Source organism: Macaca thibetana, chromosome 18, assembly GCF_024542745.1.
Source record: "Macaca thibetana thibetana isolate TM-01 chromosome 18, ASM2454274v1, whole genome shotgun sequence".
NCBI lineage: Eukaryota > Metazoa > Chordata > Mammalia > Primates > Cercopithecidae > Macaca > Macaca thibetana.
In genome coordinates, this window is record NC_065595.1 from 62,244,844 (window position 1) to 62,267,989 (window position 23,146).

The 23,146-nt window shown below is 35.6% G+C and overlaps 1 protein-coding gene across 2 annotated transcripts in view; it reads left to right on the top strand.

Annotated features, from left to right (window-relative positions):
* SMCHD1 (structural maintenance of chromosomes flexible hinge domain containing 1) overlaps positions 1-23,146 on the top strand; it is a 150,458-nt gene that overhangs the window by 89,387 nt on the left and 37,925 nt on the right. For both annotated transcript variants that reach the window (XM_050767418.1, XM_050767419.1), the window contains 8 exons: positions 2,801-2,926; positions 5,292-5,371; positions 5,617-5,774; positions 7,000-7,115; positions 8,535-8,599; positions 16,679-16,766; positions 18,136-18,267; positions 19,668-19,820. In XM_050767418.1, coding sequence (XP_050623375.1) covers positions 2,801-2,926; positions 5,292-5,371; positions 5,617-5,774; positions 7,000-7,115; positions 8,535-8,599; positions 16,679-16,766; positions 18,136-18,267; positions 19,668-19,820 — 918 coding nt within the window. The remainder of the gene's footprint in view (positions 1-2,800; positions 2,927-5,291; positions 5,372-5,616; positions 5,775-6,999; positions 7,116-8,534; positions 8,600-16,678; positions 16,767-18,135; positions 18,268-19,667; positions 19,821-23,146) is intronic.

Below are 23,146 nucleotides of genomic sequence, written 5' to 3' on the forward strand. Positions count from 1 at the left end.
TATCTAACTGAAATTTTGTATCCTTTGATGGAATTCTAGTTTTAAAATGTCCAGATTCTGGCATTTGCTTGTGAAATAGCAGGGCTTTAACGGTTTGTTTTGTTTTGTTTTGTTTTGTTTTGAAACAGTTTCTCTTGTTACCCAGGCTGGAGTGTGGAGTGCATTGGCACAATCTTGGCTCACTGCAACTTCCACCTCCTGGGTTCAAGCGATTATCCTGCCTCAGCCTCCCGAGTAGCTGGGATTACAGGCATGTGCCACCATGCCCGGCTAATTTTGTATTTTTAGTAAAGATAGAATTTCACCATGTTGTCCATGGTTGGTCTCAAACTTCTGACCTCAGGCAGTATGTCCACTTTGGCCTCCCGAAGTGCTGGGATTACAGGCATGAGCCACCGCACCCAGCCAGGACTTTAACTGTTGATGTGATAGCTAACTTTGAAAAAATTTTTATTTAAAAAAATTTAAAAAATTATTTATTTTTAATAGAGACAGGATTTCACCATGTTGACCAAGCTGATCTTGAGCTCCTGGGCCCAAGCGATTCTTCTGCCTCATTCTCCCAAAGTTCTGAGATTACAGGTGTGAACCACCGTTCCCAGCCCACATTTTCTGTAAAAGAAAATGAACTCACACAATCATGGTAGTAGGTGAATTTATCTTAGTAAAGGGGCAGGTCATCTAAGAAAGGTTAACATGGTCATGCCTTAGTTTGAGATTGCTCTTTTTCACTTGTGAGTTTAAAAAGGAGATAAACTGGTTATGACAGTGTGCTTTATAAAACACAGTTTTTAAAATAATAATGTGTTGACTAAAGGGTTTTACTGAAAAGCCAGTGCATTTTTTTTTTCTGGGAGCACTTACAAAACATAAATTAACCACTTTTTATACCTATTGATGCCAATAAGGGATTTGTTGATTGACTATTACCTGGAACAGTTATGGGAAATAGTTTTGAGGTGGAAAAAACTGGACATGTTTGTCTTATATCGTTTTGGGGGATAAATATAAAAAAATAATGGTGGCTGTTGGCTCAAAAATTTGTAGGAGTTATTTGTAGATCCGTAATAATCCAGAAACTTAAAACATAAACTAATACATCAGTCCGTTGAGATATGGTTATATGTAGATGAGGCTAGAAAAATGATTATTTGATATCTAATTTTTCTAAGTTTTCTAATTGCTGACCCATTTTCTCCCCGATAGGATCTGTTCAGAGAGGAGGAACTGATATAATATATAAACATGATGAATAGAAAAATATATGGGTGTTAATAAATACATATATTATTCTTTATAAATGAGGGAGCTGGCCAGGTGCAGTGGCTCATGCCTTGTAATCCCAGCACTTTGGGAGACCAAGGTGGAAGAATTGCTTGAGCCCAGGAGTTAAAAAGTACCAGGTGGGGCAACATAGTGAGAATTTGTCTCAGTAAAAAGGTAAAAAAAAAAAAAAGACAAGTAAATGAGGAAACTGAAATGCTGAAATATTAACATTCCAGTATTAAAAAGTGACATTAAATGTGATATTAAAATGCTTATGAACCTTTTTTTTCAGAAATTTGCTTTTTCTATTTTCTAGAAAACATTATTATTAGCCATTTGGGCTGCAAGTCATTTACTTAAAGATAACCTTTAAAAGTAGCTAGGAGTCCTTTAAAAACTTAGACTGTCCTTTAAAGGTAGTTTTGGTAAACAGTTACTTGATTAGGAATGAAATACTGTATGTTTACATTTGGAAACTCAGCAGTTTTCAAAATTCAAGCTTTCTGTAAACTTTGGCAGAGGGAACAAGGCTGTAGCTGTGTAAACTTTATGGTAGAGGGACACAACTAAACCAATCTCAAGGGTCTTTGGTTTTTTCATAATGTCCTATCCATAGCAGAATGTTAATTTTTCTTTCCATTTTCAGCAGCCTTTTCCCGTAATCTGGTAACCAACTACCTCAGTTAAGAGTAGGGGATAGAGGAAGCAGAAGGAACATTCTTGTTAGAGGAGAGGTGATAAATCAGTTTTTTTTTGTTGTTGTTCTTTAGTTCCCTTCCATCTTTTGTAAACTTTTAAAATATTGACCCAGAGGATTGGGCTTTTGTCAGGTATCTTGTTTAACACTGTTTCCTTTGATGTGCCCAATGTTAATAGGTCAGTAAGCAGATTTCTAGAATTATACAGCCTTACATATTAGCTAGGGAAAAAGCAAGAAGCATTTTAAGTCAACAAGACAGTGTAGATCATCAGTGAATAGTCCTATTTAACCAAGGGCTAGAAAGCCATGTTACTACTTTTAATGCACAATGGCAAGAGAGCTGAACATTAACTGAAGGAGAAGCTAAACTAGAGATTACCAGTGCTAAATCTGAGAACCAAAGATAGGTTTCCATTTCTGTTGAACACATTCTAGTACTTACATAGCATTTGCATTGTGTTAGATGTTATAAGTAATCTAAAGATGATTTCAGGTGTACGCTTAGGTTATATGCAAATACTATGCAATTTTATATAAAAAAGTTGAATATCTGCAGCTTTTGGTATCCACTAGGGGTCTAGAACCAATCTCCTGTGGATACTGAGGGAAGACTGTAATGTCAGGTGTTGCTTTACCTTTTTTCAGATCATTTATCATTTCGGTAAGAGGGTCACACAATTTAGTTGACTTTCAAAAGTTTGTTTTCATTGACCAAAGAAGCCATTTGCGAATAGAACAGAGATAAATTAAATGATCGTTACACAATTATACAAGTAATTGCATTGTTTGGCCCATATATTTTAGTGTTTCTTAAAATATTTCTATTCTTTTCAGTGCATTCCAGTGATTAATGGAAGAGATTTACAGAACCCTATTATTGTTCAACTTTGTGATCAGTGGGATAATCCAGCACCGGTACAACATGTTAAAATAAGTCTTACAAAAGCTAGCAATTTAAAGGTAAGTTTTAAACTTCCTTACATCTTCATTTAAAATTCTGGATTTCATTTTCATGATAGTATCTTTAGCTGTCATATTGCTTCTTTTTAAAAAAATATATTTTACATAATCTTTATTATTACTTAGCGTAAATAAACCTCAAAAAATTTTTAAATTATTTTGAGGAAGTAGAATTTATATCTTACAATAGTACAACAAGGGGCCAACATTGTACAGTTATGACTGTTTTAATGTTTCTTATATAGTAAGATTTGCATTTCAGATTAGGATGAATAAATAGATAATTAACACTGACAAAGTGAATGAAGACAGATACCACAGGGACCCACAGAATGGATTAAGGAACAGACATTATTGGGGAAACATACATGGTGAGGCTAAACAAAAAGAGTCATGCAGGTACCTATCCTCTACTTATAGAGAGCTACCAGATCCTGGGCAGAGCTGCTAGAACATGCTGGTATATTCTAGGGTGAGGCTCCTGCCCTCTGTGGTTCTTCTTATGGGGCAAGTATGAACATGGTCTTATAAAGGTGAGGAACAGTCTTGACTACCAGAAAGTTCAAGATTAGGTATCAGTTATTCCCATGAGTATTGAGAAGCTGCTTGGGATCTAGGGGCTGGTGCAAAGTTGGAGGCCCTCCTTCTAGGGGAAAGAGGAAAAGCCGCTATTCATTGCAAAGGTGTGTGTGTGTGTATGTGTGTACAATTTTTTTTTTTTTTTTTTTTTTGTGAGACAGAGTCTCACTGCAACGCCCAGGGTGGAGTGCAATGGTGTGATCTTGGCTCACTGCAACCTCTGCCTCCCAGGTTCAAGTGATTCTCCTGCCTCAGCCTCCTGAGTAGTTGGGATTACAGGCATGTGCCATCATGCCTGGCTAATTTTTGTATTTTTAGTGGAAACGGGGTTTCACCATGTTGGCCAGGCTGTTCTCAAACTCCTGACCTCGGGTAATCCACCCGCCTTGGCCTTCCAAAGTGCTGGGATTACAGGCGTGAGCCACCATGCCTGGCCATAAAGTTGTATTTTTATACTGTCTCTTCTGTTTGTTGAAGGGAATTCATTGGTCCCAGCCAGGTTGTTGCTGGCAAGCCAGGGGGAGTTGGGGTCATATTCAGACAATCTTGAGTATCCCTCCACATATAAAAAATAAATATAAATGTAATGGAGAAACCAGTTGATATTATGTAAAGATGATGTTTCTCTTGCAATTATTTATAGTTCAATCAGAATCCCAGTAGGGATTTCCCAGAACCTGAAAAGGTGATCTTAAAAGTTGTATGGAAGATTAAAGTGCAAAGAATGGCTTATTATACACATGGACCTGTTTTCATAGTAATTACAGTTGGAGTTTTTAAATGAGTCTGTTAAATGAGTCTATGATATTGCTGCTCTAAGACCTGAAAAGACTTACTTCTCTGGCTTGTCAGTAAGGATTTGATACCCAGATGGGAGACTTATTTTGAGAAAGATGGGTTGAGAGACAATGGACCAGAGAGTAACTGGGACAGGTATAAACATAGGACTTCATCCTATCATTTCAAGTGTGCTTTCTCATTTTTTCCTATTCAGCTATTGCTTTTCCTGTCTGCATGTACCATTATTACCTATTCTTTAGGTTCTACTAAGTTGAGATGGGTTTTAGGGTTTGGGAGACAGTCTGATTTTTCTTCTACTGTGGTCTACAAATTCACTGTTATTCTGAATGTTTGCTTCCAGTAGAGTTAGACGACGATTATTTTTAACCCCATAATAAAGATATGATTCTGGTTTCTGGAGAACCATCTGTGAAAGGCTGAGAGACCCTTCTAAATCCGTTATTAGGAAATGTGGCCACTGATTCTTGATCTCTTGAAAGTGAAAGCTTGGTTATCACTGTGAATGTAGTATTGCAGCAAAAATTTGAGAAGCGTATCTGAGTAAACATTCAAGAGAAAAATGAAGAATTAAGATAGTGCTGTGATCCTTTGACTTGAGTGTGTGTGTACAGTATATATTTCTCCAGTACAGTCCCCTACACCTGCCCCAGCTTTAGAATATACCTTCATTGTTTGTGTAAACTTCATTTGATGTATCAGTGATATTGAAACGGTGAACTAGAAATCTGCAACTTAGTAACTGAAATACATTAAATTCTAGTGAAATTGATCAAGATGAGTGATTGTTACTCTACTTTGGATTATATCATTACATGCTACATTATTCCAACTAGTTCAGATTTTTAAAATTTAGATTTTGGAAGTATGCAAATACTGCTTTTAAAATAGGAATAGAGGGAAAGAACATTGTAATGGAAGAAAAGAACTTGATTGATCTCTAGAATTTTCTAATTAACCATTTTGTTTTGTTTTGTTTTGTTTTTAGCTCACGCCTTCAAACCAACAGCATAAAACAGATGAGAAAGGCAGGGCTAATTTGGGAGTATTCAGTGTTTTTGCCCCTAGGTAAGAACCAAAAGTTTGATAGTTGTTGGTGTTACAGAGATTCATTTTTCTTCTACTGCTTTGCTGAAGTTAAAAGTAATGACTATCCTTCTATTTAATGTTAGGCAAGAGTTGGGACTGAATAGAAGTTGAGAGGTTTTCTAAGAGTTGAACTTTGCGTAAATTGTCTCAAAATTTTTAGATTATTCACTCAAATTAACTAAATGTAATTTGAACCCCTTTCCCCTTTTGTTTTGTTTTGCTAGAGGAGAGCATACTCTGCAGGTTAAAGCCATCTATAACAAAAGTATCATAGAAGGACCTGTAATTAAGTTAATGATTCTTCCAGATCCAGAAAAACCCGTTCGTCTCAATGTTAAATATGACAAAGATGCTTCCTTCTTAGCAGGGGGTCTTTTCACTGGTGAGTATTTCATATACATAAATAAATCTATAATGATAATTTGCTTTGTACATTAGTGGAATAAATTACTTATCCTAGGTGTTCAGCACAATAAAAAATCATGCTTATAATAGCCTTTTTTAAAAAAAATCCTTTTAAGGGGCAAAGAAAATATATTTAACTTAGCAATGCCTACTCTTATTCCCGTGTCTTGCATTTATTTTAATATCAAGAATGAACTGAAAGTTCATACATAAACTGATAGGCTGAGGTAATTAATTCACGTGGTGTTTGTACATTCACTGAATTGTAAAATTGTGTGAAAGAAATAGGAGCCATATGGTGAGAATTATGGAGTTATGCTCTACTAAATATTGTGTTGTGATCTTAAACCCATCATAACTAGAATCATTTAGCTTAATTTGAGTGAAAATATATCACATCAGCATTTATGATTAAAGATATTTAAGAAAAACAAACATTTATTAAATACTGCTATGTTAAGATACTATGCTGTGCTCTGAATTACAGTAATGAATAAGACAGTTTTCAGTGTGCTCAGTCTAATGTAGGAGACAGGGAAGCAAATGATTTCAATATTATGTGGCAGATATTAATAGGAAATTAGTTTTTGCTTTACACAAATAATTTTCTGAAAGACTTCCATTTTCTTAAAAAGGTGAATCCCTGTACATAGTTTTAAGTAGTGAATGAAGCACCTCAAAGTTTAGATTTAAAAATTTTTGACAATAATTTTTAATAATTAAGTTACATGTGCACATAGCTTTTTATACTTTATAAAGTAGACTCTCTATACCATATGTAAAATATTAAGTCTATTTCAGGGAGATCTATTTCCTGTTATTAAAAAACTACAATAACAGGTACCAAATGAATGTTACAGGTGGTAAATATAATGGGAATATTATATATAATGATCTCTTGGCTATTGTATGCTATTGAAAATCATACAAGAAAGTAAATATTCTGTTCTTGGAATATGTAAAGCATATGGTGCTATGACCAGTTGGCGTAACTCTTAAGTTGCTGAGTATACATACATTCTAGCCTTTTGGTCTTGTATGCTAGAATTTATACATTTCTTCGTCAGACTTGTATTAACATTTAAATAACATGTATGCTTTAAACATTTAAATAAGATATTTGCTTTAAGGCATACAATTATTTAACCATATCCATTAATTGAACTAGAAAGAAAATAATTTTTTAACGTTTACCATGACAGATTTTATGATTAGTGTTATTTCTGAAGATGACAGTATCATTAAAAATATTAATCCAGCACGTATTTCCATGAAAATGTGGAAGCTATCTACCAGTGGGAACCGACCCCCAGCAAATGTGAGTCATGGGAAGCATTTTTTGAAGTTAAAAATAGTTCTTACATTTAACTTAAAACTAAATCTCATTTAATGTAAATATATAATGTGATATAAATTTGAGAAATGGAAGCTAATTCACTTCATTCCTTGGAGTTAAAGAAATTACATCAGTCTATGTTTCAGAATTGACAGTTGATGCTATTGAAAAAGAGTAGTCTACTTTGTGATTTTTCTTAACATTTTAAGATGCCTATATAATAAAATTATTTCATCTGAAGGACAGTAGCCCAAGGCAGAAGCTATTAAATATGAGGGGATAATATAGAAAATGAGATAGTAAAGAGATAGGATTGATAGACTGCTTGAAAGAGTGGAGAGAGAGTTAGAGGGTCTAGAACAGTGCTGTCCAGTAGAGAGATCACACCTGGTGTTTCAGCTTTCTAGTAGCTACATTTAAAAGCTAAAAAGAGGCCGGGTGCGGTGGCTCAAGCCTGTAATCCTAGCACTTTGGGAGGCCGAGACGGGTGGATCACGAGGTCAGGAGATCGAGACCATCCTGGCTAACACGGTGAAACCCCCGCCTCTACTAAAAAATACAAAAAACTAGCCGGGCAAGGTGGCGGGCGCCTGTAGTCCCAGCTACTCGGGAGGCTGAGAAAGGAGAATGGCATAAACCCGGGAGGCGGAGCTTGCAGTGAGCTGAGATCCGGCCACTGCACTCCAGCCTGGGCAACAGAGCGAGACTCTGTCTCAAAAAAAAAAAAAAATAAAAGAAAAAATAAAAGCTAAAAAGAAATAAGTAAAATTCTAGAGTTTTTAACCTAATATATCAAAAGTTACCATTTCAACAGATACTCAATAGTTTAAAAATTATTGCTGGGATTTCACATTCTTTTATCTTACCGAGTCTATGAAATTTGGTGTTTATTTTACACTGTATATCAATTCAGACCAGTCACATTTCAAGTGCCCAGTAGCCACATATAGCCATTGGCTACCATACTGGACAATGCAGATCTGAAATAAATCTAAAATTGGGAACTAAAGTTTATCAGGGTCCTGATATAATAATCGACTTCAACATTTATGGTTCATTTTGATCATTGGTTTTGGAAACTATCTTGCTTAATTAATCCTGAATCTTTGCTTGCTCAATTTGGGCCATCAGTCCAGTCAAGTTGGTGTTATCTTAAAATAATATCACCGTAAAGTTCTATTGCGTGTCTTTTAATAATGGGGTGTCTTTCCACTGTCACTAATCTCACAGTGTACCTTACATGTATTATGAAGATATATACATGTATATATATACCTGTATGTTTATAAACGGAATCCAGATACACATTCAGTGTAGGTATATATAAGCTTTCCTCCTAAGTATACTATGTTAAATTTTGTCATTTTCCCCTCTCCCCTTCTCTCCTACTCCCCTTTCTAGGCAGAAACATTTAGTTGTAATAAAATAAAAGATAATGACAAGGAAGATGGCTGCTTCTATTTCAGGTATTTCTCAAAACATTTCATATTTTGAATACGTATCTTGTTACAAAGTAATTCAACCCTGGAGAGATATGTGGGCTCACCTGACGAAAAGTAATTTGTGATCAAATAGAAATATTAATGTCTCTAAATTTTTGTCAGTTTTTTGGGAAAAGGTGTGTTTTCGTTTTTAAGCTTTAAATTAGTTTTAAGCTTTGTAAATTGTGATTGTATTTGCTTTTGAAACTATGGAAGCCATCAGAAGATCTTTTATGTTGTCAGCGCACTTTATAACTTTTTATTATATACGAGGTTTCTATAAAGATTAGACTGGCTTTTAACATTTCTGTGGCTTTGAGCATGTTGCTGCTTCATTCTAGACCTCCATTTTCAAATCTGAAAAGATTATGTCTTAAGTTTCTTTAAAAATCCTTTATCATCAGTAGGGTCAAAATGTTCATTATATTTGTTCAGTGCTTTTTCAGACTAACTAGTAAAGGACCAATCATGGACGCTCCACCCCTTGCCTCTTCCAGTTATTACTGTCTTCCTTCCTGTTGTGCATGCCACGCACACACTCGTGTAAACACACACATGCACATACCACAAACCCTGTCCTGATTTGGTCTTATTTAAAGTTCCATTTATATTAGCATACATCTCTACAGTCTCTGATTAGTTGTGCCCATTTTTGAACTTGATATACAATTTTGTTCCTTTGCATGTGACTTCTTTCACTCAGCATCATGAGATTCTGTGGCATATAGCTATAAGTTCATTAATTTCCATTGCTGTATAGAAGTCCATTGTGTGAACACACTACAATTTTCCATTCTGTTAATGGCTATTTGCATTTTCAATTTTGGGCTATTACAAATAATGTTTATAACACTGGTGCTCATATAAAAGTAAAATTGCTGGGTTATAAGTTCATAGATGTGTATATTTAAATGTAGATGTGTATGTTAGATGTTAAATATATATGTTAAACAGGGATGTGTATGTTTAACTTGAGTAGCTTGAGGGTTTATTTGTTTTTAACACAGAGCCTTGCTAGAGTGCAGTAGATAGAGTGCAATGGCTCACTGCAACCTCTGCTTCCCTGGCTTAAGCGAGCCCCCTGCCTCAGCCTCCCAAGTAGCTGGGACTACAGGAATGTGCTGCCATGCCAAGCAAATTTATTTATTTATTTTGTGTGTGTGTGAAGACCGGGTTTCACCAAGTTGCTCTGGCTAGTCTTGAACTCCTGGGCTCAAAGCCATCTGCCCGCCTCAGCCTCCCAAAGTGGTGGGATTACAAGCATGAGCCACCGCGCCCAGCCCTTCCCAACACAGTTTTGTGGGTCTTTTCAGGTGTAATCTTCTGGTGGACATGTAATAGAGTGGCATCACACTTACTTTTAATTTGCATTTTCCTGTTTATCATATATTTATTGGCCACTTAGATTACCTTTGTGAAGTGCCTTTTTTGAGTATCTGAACGTTTGTATTGATTTTTTTATATTAATTTGTAGGAGTTCTTTATATATTAGAAATGTAAAGCTTTTGTTAGACATCTTTGCCTGTCCTGTGGCTTGCTTTCTCACTTTATGATATCTTGAACAGCAATGGTTAATTTTTATATGAACAAATGTGTTAATCATCTTCTTTATAGTTGATCTTCTTTGTGTCCTGTTTAAGTCTTCCCTTATATTTAGGTCATCAACACATTCTACTATATTATTGTGTTGGGGGTTCCCAAGACCAATGCCAGGTTTGATGATTCACCAGGAGGACTCACAGGACTTAATATATAGTTGGGCTTATAGCTATGTTTTATTGAAACAAAAGGATTCAAAGTGAAATGAGCAAGGTAAAAAGCTCATGGGGTGATGTCCAAGGGAAACCACACACAGAGGAAGCTTTCCAAGGATTCTGTCTTGGTGAAGTCACAGAGTATGTGCTTAGTTCCCCAGCAATAAATTGTGACAGTGCGTATAAAATGTTGTCAACCAGGGAAGCTCACTAGAGACTCAGCATTCAGGGTTTTTGTTAGGGTGTGGTCACATAGGCAGCCTCTACCTAGCAAATACCAGATTTTCAGAAGAAAAGCAAGTGTGTAGCATCAGCCTTATTAGCACAGTGGTTTAGGCAATGTGAGCCACTCTCATCAGTTAAAGGTCAGAACCCTCCTGAAATCTAAACTCACAGATGTCTGCCAAGGGCCTGTCTTGCAAGCAGGCCTTTCTAAGGATGGCACTTTAGATTTGCTGTGTTCTTTTTGTACAGTTATACATGGAATGGATTTTTTTTTTTTTTTTTTTTTTTTAATGTATAGTGCGGTGGCTCACACCTATAATCCCAGCACTTTGGGAGGCAGAGGCAGGCAGATCACATAAGGTCCATCGGAAATGGTATCTCCTGAAACATTTTTATTTTCTGTTGTTTTTGGTTATAGAGATGCAGTTGATTTATGTATATTGACCTTGTAGCAGTTATCTTTGTTAAACTTTATTTCTTATTTTAATTAATTAATTTATTTCTTTATTTAGAGACAGGGTCTCACTGTCACCCAGGCTATAGTGCAGTGGTGCAGTCATGGCTCAATGTAGCCTTGACCTCCCAGACTCAAGCACTCTTCCTACCTCAGCCTCTCAGGTAGCTGGGACTACAGACCCACACCGCTACACCTGATTTATTATTTCATTTTTTGTGGAGACAGGGTCTTACTATGTTGTCTGGGCTTGTCTGAAACTCCTGGGCTCAGACAACCCTCCTGCCGTAGCCTACCAACTGGCTGGGACTACGGGCCCACACTACCACACTTGGATAATTTTTTAATTTTTGTGGACTCAAGGTCTCATTGCTGGTCTTGAACTCCTGGGTTCAAGCAGTCCTCCCACCTCCGCCTCCCAAAGTGCTGGGATTACAGATGTGAGCCACCACTCCTGGCTCTAATTTTATTTGTAGATTCTTTGGGATTTAATAAAAATATCTGTGATTTATAATAGTTAGTTTGTTATTTTCCAGTTTTTCTGTATTTTCTTTTTCTTTTTCTTTTTTTTTTTGAAGCGGAGTCTCGCTCTGTCACCCAGGCTGGAGTGCAGTGGTGCGATCTCGCCTCACTGCAAGCTCCGCCTCGCAGATTCATGCCATTCCCCTGTCTCAGTCTCTGGAGTAGCTGGGACTACAGGCACCTGCCACGACGCCCAGCTAATTTTTTGTATTTTTAGTAGAGACAGGGTTTCACCATGTTAGCCAGGATGGTCTCGATCTCCTGACATTGTGATCCGCCCGCTTCGGCCTCCCAAAGCACTGGGATTACAGGCGTGAACCACCGCGTCCGGCTGTGTGTTTTCTTTTTCTTATCATACCACAGCATCTTGGATTTACAGCAAAATGTTAAATAGACATGCTGAGAGTGATCATCCTAATCTGGTTTCGAATCTCAAAGGGAACATTTCATCATTCCACCATTAAGTGTGATGTTTGCTTTAGTTTTTCTTTTATCAAACTGTTCATTTCTGAGTCTTAATAAGTCTTTTATCAAACTGTTCATTTCTAAGTGTTAATTATAAATTGACTTTAGATTTCATCTATTGAGGCAATATGTGATATTTTTCCTTTAATTTAAAAAAATATCCCTTAAGACTTTGTTCCTTTACTTTTTAATGTGGTAATTAGTACATTAGTTTTCTGAATGGTCAGCCAACCTTGCAATTACTGGAATAAACCCAATTTTATCATGTTGTATTATTTTTATATATTGATGGAGGTGTTTTGGTAATGTTTTCTTAGGATTTTTGCATCTACCTTGATGTTTGAAATTAACCTGCATTTTCTTTCTTACAAATTCTTAGTTTGTTGGCTCTATCATGTAGGCCTCACAAAAGTAGAAAGAAATTTTCCCTCAGTCTTGGTTTATTCTTAGGAGGATCTTATATAAGAGTGTTATTATTCCTTCCTTGAATGGTGATAGATTCATCCGTGAAGCCATCTGAGCCTGGTGTTTTTGTGGAGGAAAGATTTTAGTTATGGTTTCAGTTTGTTCAAATTCAGAAGTTACAGACTTATTTGTATTTCCTGTCTATTGCTCAGTTTTGATATCTTGTAATGTAATTATCAAACTATCTTCTTTTTTTTTTTTCTTTTTGAGACAGCGTCTCGCTCTGTTCCCAGGCTGGAGTGCAGTGGCATGATCTCAGCTCACTGCAACCTCCACCTCCCTGTTCAAGCAATTCTTCTGCCTCAGCCTCCCAAGTAGCTGGAGCTACAGGCGTGCACCACCACGCTTGGCTATCAGACTGTCAATTTTATCTAAATTTTCAAATTTGTTCTTCTTATTGTTCTGTTTATTTTCTGTGAGATCTGTGATGATCTCTCATTCTTGACACTATTTGTACTCTCTTTGTGGCTTGATTAATCTTAGTAAGAGATTTCAATTTTTTAGATCTTTTAAAGAACAAACTTTGGGCTTTTAAAATATATTTTATATGTTTTATTATTTAATTTCATTTAATTCCTTTGCATTTCATTTGTTCTTTTATTAAAACTGCTTGAGGTTTTTTAGCTCATTTATTTTCGTCACACACACACAACATGTATATGTGTATATGCATGTAGAGCTGTACTTTTCTGAGCATAGCTTTAATAGCATTCACAAGTTTTATATATTTTATTTTTATTAGTATTTGGGTCAAAAATTGTTTTTTCTTCTTTCTTTTTTCTTTTTTTGAACCAGAGTCTCGCTCTTTCATTCTGGCTGGAGGGCCATGGTGTGATGATAACTCACTACAGGCTTGAACTCCTGGATTCAAGCAATCCTTCCACCTTAGCCTCCTTAGTAGCTAGGACTACAGATGTGTATACCACTACACCCAGCCAATTTTTTTTTTTTTTTTAATTTGGTAGATATGAGGGCCTCACTATGTTGCCCAGATTGGTCTCCAACTCTTGGTCTCAAGCCGGTCCTCCCACTGCAGCTTCCCAAAGTGCTGATTACAGGCATGAGCCACTGAGCCCAGCCTTGGATTAAAATATTTTCTAATTTTCATTGTGATTTCATCCTTTGACTCATGGCTTATTCAGATGTTTACTGAATTGTGAAATTTAGTCTACCCTGTATGATTTCAATCCTTTGAAATTGTTACTTGTTTTTGTGCTGGGTATACAGTCAGTTTTTGCATATATTCCAAATATACTAGATAATAATGTGATTTTTGCATTTGAGGTACAGTGTTCTATATCTTTTATTTTTTTGTCTGTTTCACCTAGCAGTGTAGTAAATCTCCGAGTGTGAATGAAGGTTTGTCTATTTTTTCTCTTAGTTTTGAGGCTTTGTTATTAGGTACATACAGACTTAATTATTATATTTTTCTTGCAAATGAAACCTTTTATTATTATGAAGTATTCTTTTTCTCTAGTAATGTTTTTTGCCTTAAAGTTTACTTTGGTAACAGTATACCAACTGTCTCTGTGAATGACATGCAAAAGCCACTTTGGGAATCATGAGGGTTAGTGTTTGCATATATGTGTGTGTGTGTGTGTGTGTGTATTCTTTTAAGTGTATCTTTTGTAAATTGCATTATTGGATTTTTTTCCTGATAATCTTTGTCTTCTCATTGAAAGTTTAGGTCTTACATATACCAATTTACTTGGTTTTGGATCTGTTTTGTTTTCTGTGTGATCCAACTGTTTTTTTCCCTTCTCTTTCCTGTTTTCTTTCTTTTTGATATATTGTTTCTAATAGTCATTTTCTGATAGTTATACCATCTTTCACTGTTCTCCAAGTGATTTCCTTGGAGATTTGTAACATGTATACTTGACATAGCAATATCTAGTAATAATTTGTATTTTTTTACCTTCTTGAGCAGTGCATGGATCTTAGAACATTTACTTCCATTCCCTTCTCCCAATTTACATGGCTTTTTTGTTGTGCATATTAAACCTATCAAGGCATCATTTTTATCGCTTATAATCAGTGTTTATTTAGATTTATTCATTTATCCTTTATGTTAATCTTTAACTCAAGGCTTTCATCTGGTATTGTTTTCCATCTTAGAAAGTTCCTTCAGTATGTCTGCTGGTGATGAAATATGTTATTTTTACCTGAAAATATCTTTATTCCACTTTCATACTTGAAGGATATTTTTACTGCATATGGTATTCAAGGTCAACAATTTCTTACCGCTATCCTTCACTATCTTCTCATCATTCTGTTGTCAGTCTCATTATTGTTTAAAAAAAAAATGTATTTTCCCTCCTTTGGTTATTTTGTGGTTGTTTCCTCCCCTACCCCCACCCCATCCCCTGCCCAACAGTTTTACTATGATATGTCTGTGTGGATTTCTTTTTTACATCCTGCTTGGTTTTCACGGGCTTTGATTTCGTGGTCTTCAGTTTTAAAAAGTTTTGCCATTCTTTTGCCTCTCTTCCTTCTAGATGATTACTTTGAACTATCTTCAGTTAACTAATTCTCTCTTCAGTAACATCTAATTTTCTGTTAAATCCCTCCTTCAGTTGCCAATTTCTGTTTGACATTTTCAGTTAATCTGTGTATTAAAGTCTGCCTAGAGTTCCTTTAGGTCTGTTGTGATTTTCTCTTGGTTTCTGTTGGTTTTCATTCTAGTTCTGTCCTTCATGTATCTGGTGATTCTGTTATTGCTGTACTAGACATTTTATTTATGAATATTTATAGAAATGATATGTAGGATAAGAGTATGTTACATTTGCTTCTGTCCATTGTCTGGGCCACTACCCATCTATTACCACTTCAGTTCAGTTTCAGAGATTGACATGATTAAAAGCCAAGTTGCATTTCTTTTGCAAGCTGGTCTGCTTTAGGTTTACCTGTGCTGCTAGAATTTACTCCCAGGACTAAAGCATCCTTAAATGTGAAATTCATCTCCCAGGGCCTCCATTCTATCTTATATTCTACTAAGTTATTTTTTACTTTAGCTTGTTAATTCTTGAACATTTTCAAGCAATTTTTTTTTTTTTGTACAGCTGTTTTCATCATGAAGGGTTGGCCTGCCATTTGGAAGCAGAAATCTGTTTTCTTTCTTTTTGGAGATAGAGTATCACTCTGTCACCCAAGCTGGAGTACAGTGGCGTGATGTTGGCTCATGGCAACCTCTGCCTTCCGGGTTCAAGTGATTCTCCTGCCTCAGCCTCCTGAATAGCTGGGACTACAGGCATGCACCACCATGCCTGGCTCATTTTTGTATTAATAGTAGAGATGGGATTTCGCCATGTTGGCCAGGCTGGTCTCGAACTCCTGACCTCAAGTGATCCGCCTGCCTCAGCCTCCCAAATTGCTGGGATTACAGGCATGAGCCACTGCACCCAGCCTTGTTTAAATTTTCCATATAACTTTCTTAGGAATTACTATCTCAGAGAAAACAATATAGAGAAAGGTTAAATAATTTTCTTCAAGGTTGCATAGATGTTACAGTGCCGGAATTTGAATCGAAGTACGTATTCAAAACCTGTGCTTTGTACTGCATTGAGCCGGTATTTTGAGAATATGAATGACATGCAAAAGCTACCCTAGGGATCATGAGCCACGTCGCACATATTGTAGAATATTATTCATATTTTCATTGTGGTAAAGCCTGACGAAAATAGGTTAATAAGTGTACCTCTTCTTAGGCACTGAGTTCGTTATTGATGATTGATTCACAGTAAATGCCTTATATACATAAATATTTCAAGTAGTACTTGAATGGAAATAAAGTTACATAGAAGAGCAGCAGGATGTTCTATAATTTTGAAATACAAAACTGTCGCTTAGAAATTTATAAAGTAGAAATGAAGCAAAATTTACTTGACATATATCAGCATTTTTGATGTATTTACTGCTTTCTCAACTTCATATTCCTGTTCTTTCAATTTTTACCATATCCAGCATTTTTGTTCTGGATGTTTTGTAAAAGAATGTACAGGTAAGAGGAACCTCGGAATTAGCAAGAAATATTTGTTGAATGAATGAAGGTCAATATAGTGTTAGTAGTTCTATTCTTCCTACTCATTTATTTTTGTGGAAAGAACAGAAATGTTGACTCTTTGAATTCCTTCCCCCTCTATACAAACATTGTCAGTAATCTTAACTTTCTTTTAAATTTAGGGATAAAGTAATTCCTAATAAAGTGGGGACATATTGTATCCAGTTTGGTTTTATGATGGATAAAACAAATATTCTCAACAGTGAACAGGTTTGCTTACTTTTTTAATATACCACAGTTAGCTTTACATTTTCTTTTTTTTTCCCTTGGTTCTGCATTAAATGAAATAGCTTCATGTTTTCTCATTTAGTTTATGAGTGAAATATTTTGTTTAAAAGTGATTATTGGATGTGAAATATAAATAATTCAACTTTCAAGAAAATTAGTATAGAATATGTTTAAATTTGTCCAATAATTTGACCTGTTACAGGAGTCACATTTCCATTTCTCTTTATATCAAAGACTCAGCATTTTAGTGTGTAGTGTCATAAAGTTGCTCATATCAACCATGCATGGAGAATATTAGTAACATTTCACACAGCCATAACAGAGAGCGAAATTATGTCCTTTGCAGCAACATGAATGTGGATAGAGGCCATTATCCTAAGTAAATTAACTAAGAAACCAAAAACCAAATACTGCTTGTTCTCCCTTACAAGTGGGAGCTAAACATTGGGTACACACGGACACAAAGATGGGAACAGTGAACGCTGGGGATTGCAAAAGAGGGGAGAGAGGGAGGTGGGCAAGAGTTGAAAAAATACCTATTAGGTACTGTGTTTGCTACTTGGGTGACGGGATCATTAGAAGCCCAAACCTCAGCATCCTGCAGTAATACTCATGTAACACACTTGCACATACACCCCCTGAATCTTAAGATAAAATTTTTAAAATAATAAAAGTTAGAAATTAAAAATAAATAGTATTTCAGTTATTAGGATTCTAGATAGTGATATTCAAGTTAGTTTAAATATACATCATCTACATTTAATTCTGTTGGTATAGGCTGGGTGCAGTGGCTTACGCCTATAATCCCAGCACTTTGGGAGGCTGAGGCGGGCAGATCACTTGAGATCAGGAGTTCGAGACCAGCCTGGCCAATAGGGTGAAACCCCGCCTGTACTAAAAATACAAAAATCAGCTGGGCGTGGTGGGCGCACGCCTGTAGTCCCAGCTGTTCAGGGGGCTGAGGCAGGAGAATCGCTTGAACCTCGGAGGTGGAGGTTGCAGTGGGCAGAGATCACGGCCACTGCAGTCCAGCCTGGGTGTCACAGTGAGACTCTGTCTCAAAAAAACAAACAAACAACTGTTGATATACTAATTTTTTAAATTACCTATGTTTTTTAATACCTCTAAGTTTGTTCTTAGAGATGGCTGTAAACATCCAAAAATTAACCTGACCTAACTTTTATGCTGAATTTTAAAAGCAAATTGATTACTTTTAAAAGATTAATAGAAATAAATTTTAGAAGGTAACATTTAATTTTATTTAGTATGTGCCATTGTTACGTCTTCCCTTCCTCTTAAATACTAAAGCATCAATATATTGTTAATCAGAATGTCTCTTTTATTTTTTAAGGTTATAGTTGAAGTCCTGCCTAATCAACCTGTGAAGTTAGTACCTAAAATTAAACCACCTACACCAGCTGTTTCTAATGTTCGCTCAGTTGCCAGTAGGACCTTGGTCAGAGATCTACATCTTAGTATCACGGTAATGTTTATTTTCTTCCAAGACTACAAAGGGTAACAAGAAAAATTATCTTTGATTTTAGGGTACAAAATTATTTTTGTGGATTCTGTCAATTACTCCGATTAAGGTTATAGAGAAAACTTGCTGCAGATGAATTAAATATTTGTAAATATCTTTGAATACAAATAGAGAATATATAACATTATACATAAAATGAATTCAGATATACTAAGCAGAACTGACTCAAAATGCAGAAATCTCAATATGCCTACCTTTTTTTTTGAGACAGGGTCTTGTTCTGTCACCCAGTCTAGAGTGCCATGGCACAATCATAGCACACTGCAGCCTCAAGCAATCCTCCCACCTCAGCCTCCTGGGAAGCTGGGACCACAGTTGCACAGCACCACACCTGGCTAGTTTTAAATTTTTTTCTGTGGGGTTTTGCTGTGTTGCCCAGGCTGGTCTTGAAATCCCGACCTCATGTTATTCTCCTGCCTCAGTCTTCCAAAGTGCTGGGATTACAGCTGTGAACCACCACACCCAGCTGCTACCTTTTCTAATACATACCTTTACTCACCTTTTTCGTGTATATATCACAAATGAGTGTGAACTATTGACTCTTCAATGTCCAGTTCACTGAGGGGACAGAAGGACATAAGTTTGTTTTTTTTTTTTTTTTTTTTTTTTTTAAGTGATCTGCTCTGATGACTGCTCATAGTTAAGAAAGAAAGAAAATCAGAGCTCCTCCAAGGCTGCTGATTTCATGAAGCGTAAGCAACAACACAGCTGTCAAAAATACTAACAAAAACATGTAAAACACAGTAGTGGGACTGCACCTGTATGGAAAATTTGGTTGGTGGGATACTTACCTACTTCCAGTTTATTTTCCTGTTTTAGATGATTGGTTATTCTTCCCCAGACATCTCTTCTTTTCCCAAAACATCTTGTTGGGGTCAACGGTGCCATAGAATTACTCCAAGAGTCTTTGAATCTCATATAAGCACCAAACATTGTGTGAAACACATATAGGCCTATTGGTTTTTAAATGTATACAGATGCTGCTGGTGTTAATAAAATAATTAAAGTCACTACAAGTTTATAATAACTTTATTAATCACTTTTCACATCAGTAGGTGCTAAAAGTATATGAAAAGGTGATATTTTAAAATGGGAGTCTTTGTAATTTAGTAAGGTAGGAACTGTTGTATTAGGTGGAAGTCTCTTGTTCTTTTATAGTTTCTGGAACTATTTCTTGCCTGTGGAACACTCAAACTTAGAACTGAATTCTGTGCTTAGATTAAGAAAGATACAGATAATTTAATGTCGGGGGCTCTGTGTCTTATTTCTGATTTGTACATGCTCTTCTCTGGGTTTACTCTTCTGATCATTTTCTCTGATTGTTTTCCATTTTTTGTTTTAAGGATGACTACAACAACCATACTGGAATTGATTTGGTTGGCACTATAATAGCCACCATTAAAGGCTCTAATGAGGAAGATACTGATACCCCACTGTTTATCGGGAAAGTTAGAACACTTGAATTCCCCTTTGTGAATGGTTCAGCTGAAATCGTGGTAAATTTTTTATATCTTTTGGTAGATAGGATTTCTGTATTTAATGTTTTTAACCACCATATTAAGACACCTTTTTTTTTGTATAGCTATGAAGATGTTCTAATCATAGCACTAAATTGGAAAGTCAGCTGAAATATTTTCTGATTTTGCTATTACAAATTGAACCCAGGATCTTTTTAAGTAAGACTCCCATTTTTCCTATGGGATGACAGCTTTTTCTGATTCTAGTTGTTTTTAACTTTAGTGACAATACGTGATATTTTATGTTTCATTGAAAAGCTGGCATTATGTGGATAGAAACAAAAAATGTAGCCCAGGTAAATTTGAATTAAACAACTTATATTTGTTACTCATTTTTTTCTAAAATGAAAATAGTTTTATTTGTATTTTAAAAATACACAATTCAAGAACTTCCATAAATAATCAAGATATTGTCACCTGTCAGAGATAATAGATGATTAGCAATTTCATATTACCTTCCAGAGTTTTAGCATATACACTAATGCTGCCTGCATACCATGTGTGTATATGATTTATATACATGTTCGGAGGGTGTAAAATTTCATTAATAGAATTGTGCCTTTATACAAATCTTTTCTGGTTTAACATCTCTAATATATTCTCAGTAAAAGTAAGCCTACATCATTGTACGTTAATGACCACCATTTATTTCATCAATCCCTAGTGAAATTTAGTTATTTTCTAAAGTTTGTTTTTATCAACAGTGCTTCCATTAGCTTTCTTCTATGTACAGTCAGCCCCCCATATCCGTGGGTTTCACATCTGTAGATTCAAAAATAATTGGGAAAAAAATTTCATCTGTACTGAATACATACAGACATTTTTCTTGTCAGTATTCTATAAACAATACAACAACTATTTTCATAGCGTTTTATTAGTTATTACTAGTAATCTAGGGATGATTCAAAGTATATGAAGTATGTGCATAGGCTGTATGCAAATACCACACCATTTTATATCAGGGACGTGAGTGTGCATGGATTTGAGTATCTGTGGGAGTCCTGGAACTAGTACTCCACAGATACCAAGGGATGACTATATATATTTTTGTATATATTATTTCTTTAAGAAATTACTAGAAGCAGAATGTGTTAGAGATAGGATATGCATATTTTAAACCTTTTGGTAGTTATTGCCAATTGCTCTTCAGTTTATATTCCTGCCAGAAGTATATGTCCATCTTACTCATATTAGCAACACTATATATGTGAGCAGTTTTAAAAATTCTAACCAAATATCTGATTAAAAATTTATTTTTGTCACTACTAAGGTTGAACATTTTTTGGCTTTAATCTTTCTAAGATTGTTTACTGACCATTTCTTTTTGAATTTCCATTTTTTTCTTAAAAATATTAGTGCTTTTATTAAGTATTAAGTACTTTTTCCTGAGATGCTTTTTTTGTTTTGTTTTCAGAACTTTCCTTTCTTTATATTGGAGTGGCAGATCATATTCACAGTGCTATCTCTGATATCCTTTCTTTAATTTTTGATATATCTGGATTTTATTGACCCTTTTTCAAATCCATTAATTTTCTTGATATCTTTATCAGTAATTCTAACAGTACTAATAGATATGAAATGTTACCTTTTCTTATATTTTTGTTGTTGTTCATTTCTGTGTCTAATTCATTGCAACATCACATTGTTTCAGTAAAATTAGGCTTATACAGTAGGAGCCTGCAAGCTGTATCTCGCCTGAAGACTTGTCAGTTGGTCTGGCAGTGGCTGACCAATACAGCATTTTCATTTTAATTAATTTCCAACATTTAAAGTTCTGGAGTTTTTAAATAAAACTCTGCATTTCTAATTTACTTGGTAAAATCTAAAGATCTGGCAACACTGGGTGAGGATTGTCTTAGCCAACTGTGTGTTCACCCTGAACAGTGACTCCTCCTCTCAGTGCATCTGGTTTCCAGTCAGCCACTTCCATGCCACTTCTTTTCATTTATTGACATTGAGGACATATATATTTATCACTTATATTCACACTTGTTCTTCTGTTTTTATTATAGTAGAGAATAAAGTAAAATTTTCTTGTGCTCTAACAAAAATTAGGTAATGAAAGCCACATTGAAAAACAAAGGGGAGTGGAGAGACATACTTAACATGCAGAGTGGGTTCGTATTGGAAGAAGACATCTAGTCCACTTTACCTGTTTTCCTATTTAGCTATGTCCAGTTTTCTTGGCCCCCTTGTAGTCATTTGAAATTGGTAAGCCTGCTGTATATACTTCTGAGATTCAGACAGAGATTTGGTTAATCCCCAGCAGCTGTATATAAAAATCTCTTCACATCATGCATGTAAATGTGCTCTTACCACTAGAGGTCCCTGATATCTCACTGAATAAATAGAAAACTCAAGTCCTTCTTGGCTCCTGCCTCACATATTGATTTAGTATGTCTGGAGCAGGGCTCTAAAATCTGATTTTTAACAAGCAGGCGATTCTTAACAAGCAGGTGATTCTTATCATTAGGGAAGTTTAGGAAACACTGGTCCAGAGCACAACCAGTATTTGTGAATGTTCCACGTTATTGCTTTGTTTAAAGTTACAATCTAAATTTGTAGTTGCTCAAGTTTGTTAAATTGTGCTATTCAGATTCACTGTATTATTTGCCTACATGAGCTGGACGTTTCTGATGGCAGTGTCTTAAGTTTCATTCTGATATGCATTTGTTTGTTTCTCATATGCCAAATTTCCGTTTATACTTGGATCCAGTTTGGGATTCTTCAGTTCTCTTCATTTCTGTTATTCTGTTTATCCTTTTTTCTTGGTGGGTACGCATCAGGGATTAAAAACTGTAAAACTTTGAGATAGGAGATTCCTCTTTAAACAAGACAAAAAGGAAAAGATTATATTTAACTACATTAAAAGTTACACTTTCCGCCAGGCACAGTAGCTCATGCCTATAACCTTAACACTTTGGGAGGCCAAGGTGGAAGGATTGCTGGAGCCCAGGAATTCAAGACCAGCTTGGGCAACATGGCAAAATCCCATCTCTACAAAAAATAGCCACGCATGGTGACACATGCCTATAGCCACAGCTACTCATGTGGCTGAGGTGGGAAGATAGCTTAAGCCTGGGAGGTTGAGACTACAGTGAGCCATGATTATGCTACTGCACTCCAGCCTGGGTGACAGAGCAAGACCCTGTCTCAAAAAAAAAAAAAAAAAAAAAAAAAAAGGTTACACTTTATGTACTGTAAGCATATCTTAAACAGAATTAAAAGAAACAGTGACAATGTGTTGATAATTGTTGACACTGGATGATCAGATTTATTATCTGATTCTGTATTAGGAAAAACAG